At 25.5% G+C, this 4,886-nt stretch overlaps 1 protein-coding gene across 1 annotated transcript; it reads right to left on the bottom strand.

Moving 5' to 3' along the window:
- Nucleotides 1–1,881: 1,881 nt before the first annotated feature.
- LOC112592752 (ectonucleoside triphosphate diphosphohydrolase 5-like) lies at nt 1,882–4,154 on the bottom strand (the record flags this gene model as incomplete). The annotated part of the gene is given in 11 exon segments (XM_025336902.1): nt 1,882–1,935; nt 2,019–2,131; nt 2,191–2,244; nt 2,329–2,495; nt 2,843–2,983; nt 3,047–3,206; nt 3,283–3,394; nt 3,462–3,605; nt 3,682–3,761; nt 3,819–3,965; nt 4,046–4,154. Coding segments are annotated over 11 exon segments (1,281 nt in total), but the record flags the coding sequence as incomplete, so codon positions are not given.
- Nucleotides 4,155–4,886: the final 732 nt, after the last annotated feature.

Raw genomic sequence — 4,886 nt, forward strand, 5'->3', positions numbered from 1 at the left:
TTGCACAGGAGCAACTTAACGCTTTGGTATGAAATCAGCGTTTAATTATCAATCCGAGATTGGTTATTTAAATATTAAAGCGCTTCAATTGGACAAATGACTATATTGTGTCTAAGTGCCATGCAAAAATGGAAAGATGAAACCCATAGACTTTGCTGCGCTGATAAGTTGTTTTACACCAATTCGAGATCTTCCAGACCCAATTAAAAGTTTAATTGATAATTCTCACCCTCTATCAAAACATTTCTTTGATACAGACCTGTTATAATACTCTGTTTCCAAATGACATCATTGGAGCAAACAATAGCTGAAGAACCATGCCTCTTTTAAATTCAGGGTCAAGTGCATCATTTAATAGGTAGTTTATTACCTGAAGTGGAAATAAGCTAAATTTTACAAATATATTTTATGTCAGTCGGATCAAATATAACGCTAGAAAAATTTCAATCCGTTTTCATTAACCGTTTTTTTATATTTACTTGCCGATCACATTAAACAATAATATTTGAATAAAAAATTCTACATATCATGGTCCGAAGGCAAAATAAACAACCAATCACGGGCGAAGCTGTGACGGGTCGGCTATCTATTGATACAGTTACATCAACAGATGATGCTATTCATTATCCACAAGAATTTCTCAATTCTCTTTCTCCTTCGGGATTTCCTCCTCATAAACCTCCTCAACCACCGAACTTATGTAACGGTACAAGATTACAAATAAAATCGTTGCGACATAATATTATAGAAGCCGTAATTCTTACAGGGCCAGCGAAAGGAGAAATTGCATTTATTCCATGAATTCCCATGATTCCCATGATAATTTCCATGATGACTTACCGTTTTCTTTCAAACGGCTTCAATTCCCGGTTAAAGTTTCTTTTGCCAATACCATAAACAAAGCGCAAGGTCAAACATTCAAGTACGTTGGCGTAGATCTTCGTACAGAGTGCTTTTCACATGGGCAATTATACGTGGCATTTTCTCGAACTGGGGACCCGAATCATCTTATGATTTTAATTTCAACAGGAAATATAACAAAAAACATCATATACTCAGAAGTCTTATAAAATTCTTATTTTAATTCTTTTTTTTTCTTTTTTTTTCTTCAACTTCAATAAAGTTCTTTATCAATCATAAATTATTTCTTTTTTATCTTTATTATTTTTATCATTTATAACGCTAGAAAAATTTCAATCCGTTTTCATTAACCGTTTTTTATATTTACTTGCCGATCACATTAAACAATAATATTTGAATAAAAAATTCTACATATCATGGTCTGAAGGCAAAATAAAAAACCAATCACGGGCGAAGCTGTGACGGGTCGGCTAGTATATTCATATGGAGATAGTTAAATATGATTAAAAATATTAATGCATTAGATATCTTAAAATTCAATAACTAGTGTTATGAAAGAGAAAATGTGTAATAGCTATTATAGGTATATTTTATTTAGTAAAACTACTTAAATTTGATTTTACAAGTTCTAGAGTATTATCTGTAGACTGTAGGTAGTTAAAATAATCTTAGGTATTATTTAAAAATAATCATTTAAAATTATCATTTAAAAGTTTTAAGTATACACCTATAAAAATAAAGAAAATATTTGATTTTTTTAAATGACTTAAATAATAATATTTTTCATTTATAAGATAAATTAACTCTGTTTTATATTTGTGGCTTAATTAATTTGATTATGAAGTTATAAAATTTCTCTTACTAAGAAAATATTTTGTTTGATAGGTAAGTATACTGATGTTTAAAATTACATAAAAAATAACTAATTTCGGTTATTTTGTTTCATAATTTATATTATTTATTTATTAATAAGTATATAGTATAAATAAATAGAGCTTAAAGTCCATGATGTAAAATATTGTAAGCCGCTCCAAGTGCCCAACTTATTTCACATCCTTTAACAGTTTTCATTAACTAAATAACAAATTTATAACTATATTAGATCTTGATAAATAATAGAATAATTACAAACAATTATGATAATGATAACGACTTACAGAAACTGTAGTTTCAACAGGTAAACCAAAACCTTGCTCCAATAAAACAGAAATATATATTAAATCAAGGCATTTAAATGGATTTAGCTCATCATAAGTTCTATCGGAACATACTGGAAAAATAAAATGTATTGTTTAAAACAATTTTTAATTATTAATAACAACAGATTACCTCTTTTTGCTGCTTCATAATACAAGTTTATGGTAACATCACCTCCTTCAATGCCTAAAAATTACAATAATAAATAAAGTAGTAACAATTAATTGTAATGTATAAAATACTATTTCATGTTTAAAATCTAATACATACCAATAAGGCCAGCGTCTTTAGCTTTGCCATAAAAGTATGAAAATGCTACTATTTTCTGTTTGAGAAAATCTTCGGGTTTGTCAATATGTATATTTTTAACTACAGTTTCAATGATATTCTTACACTGTTGGTAATCAATAGCTAAATCTTCTTTTGATGACGCGCCACTGAAATAAATACATAATAATATGATAATATAGCAAAATAAGTCCAAATAAATGGTTTTAGACTAAAATACTTCATATTTTAATAATAATAAAAAAAAAAAACTCGTTTTAAACAATTATTAAGAGGAAATCGCATCCCCATATGTTGTCTCAGTCTTACACACATACGACATAATACATTTTTGTTCACCAGTTTCAATAGTGTGCTTTTAGTTTTGATATTAGTGATTTGATTTATCAAAATTTTAGATAAGAATATAATCTGATGTACTGTATGTGTGTAAGTCGGAGACAACACATGAAGGTGCAATGTTCTTTTAAAACAGGAATTTAAATTAAAAACTTACGTTACACGGTAGATATTTTGACTAAATTTGAAAGGTATTTCTTTGGCTGCCTCTTGAACACAAGGGCTAGTAACATTTAACGAGTCGCTATCAATAGTAAATACACTTTTTCGTGCTGCCATTAACCCCAACCCTAAATAACTAAAATATATTTTTAAAATAAGTTAATATAATATTAGGTAGTAAAGTTTAATTTTAATATACCTGTGGCTATACAAGTTTACTCGTTTATTCATTATTGGACGCTCTATAATAAAATCTTGATTTATTTTATCACAATTAGTAGGGAGAAATGTAATCTGTAAAGATCCACCTCCTAAATCAAGAGCAGCTACTGTATTTGTTACGTCATGATTTAAATGATCTGAAAAATAAATCCATTTTTATAACTGCTAAAAAAATAAATATATTCTTAGATTGTATGTATATATATTTTTTACTTAGTAGAAAATTCACTGTAAACCATGAAAAAAGACCTTCGTCAATACCATCCATGATCCCCACTGAATTTTCATTTGTACGAAATGGACTACCTTTAAATAATGTTTTTACCTATAAACAAAATTTAATAATTTTTAAAATGAAACTAGCATTTATTTTTACAGAAAACACAAAATACTTCATTGAGAATTTCATCTGATATTGCAACTGGTAATAACCTTAAACCAGCTGTTGCTCTCATTATAAGTGGTGTATTTTCCCTATACTGTTCGGGCACAAAATCGATAGCTTTGGTTAATAACTCATTAATTGATGTAGCTGCCTAAAATACAAATGAAATATAATTAACTTTAAACATTATTAGGTTAAATATATTTGTTTAAAAACATAACATTTACTTTTGTAGGATTATCGGCAAAACTACATAAGCCTGGTTTAACTTCTACAAATATTTCATTTTTTAGTTCTAAGTAATTACCTATAATATAATAAGTATTAAATAATAATATAATATTAAGAAGTTTTATTTAAGTACCTGGTGTTTTTTGAAAAGCAAATGCTAATACTCTTGAACCAGTACTTCCTGCATCAATAATAACAGCATACATATTCGTAGGTTCTGATAATGGTTGGGCATTAACAATTATGTTACCATAATCTGGTTTATATAAAGTGTAATACGCTGAAATTTTTAAAGTTTAATTAACTAACAGTAAATGATTATCACAAAAAATATCATTAAATAAATTATATTTTACTTACAAGATATTACCAAAAAAATTATAACAAAAATACTATACAGTAAATATTTAGTTTGATTTATTTTAGGTTTTGTTTTATCATTTTTGTAAGTATCATCTTCTTCAACAATCTGAAAAATTATTTAAAAAAATATTATTTACTACACAGTTCCAATATGTAAAGTAAACATTATTTCAATGAATTTATGATACAAAATATAAATTAACCGTTAAATTAACTATTTTATTCTTCTCTAAACGACATCAGACAAATCAATTTTAAATAATTTTAAAAACTTATATAGATACACTGTACAAAAAAATATGTATCCTAACATTAGTATGTTTTTCCATACATTTAATTATATAATTAAAAAAAATTCTGTACTTAATATTAGAGATGATATAAAATATCAATCATCTTTTGATAAAAGTAACAGAAAATTAATTAATATGTTTGTGTCTTTCAGTAATTATATAATTAAATTTTACATTTATCATAAACCAATATTATATTTTCTAAAATTAAAGCAAACTAAATTAATCTAAATTAATCAAAACTAAATTAAAATTTTAAATAATTATGTTTCCAGTTAAAATTATACCTATGAACTTAATACATTATTAATTAATTATTATCAAATTTTCTCACATAATCAAATATACATAATTTTAAAAAAATTATAAAATATAGTTATTCTATAAACGATAAGCGATTAATTATAATTGACATTTACCATGCTTATTTATTTAAAATTCAATCATTTGTAATTTTTAACTTACTGAATTTTTTAAATTTACAAAATGTGTATATTCTTCTATTATAATTTTAATTGTAATTATTATCAATAAAAATTAGTAAA

Source organism: Melanaphis sacchari, unplaced genomic scaffold, assembly GCF_002803265.2.
Source record: "Melanaphis sacchari strain LSU unplaced genomic scaffold, SCAv2.0 Contig1908_pilon_pilon, whole genome shotgun sequence".
NCBI classification, from domain to species: domain Eukaryota; kingdom Metazoa; phylum Arthropoda; class Insecta; order Hemiptera; family Aphididae; genus Melanaphis; species Melanaphis sacchari.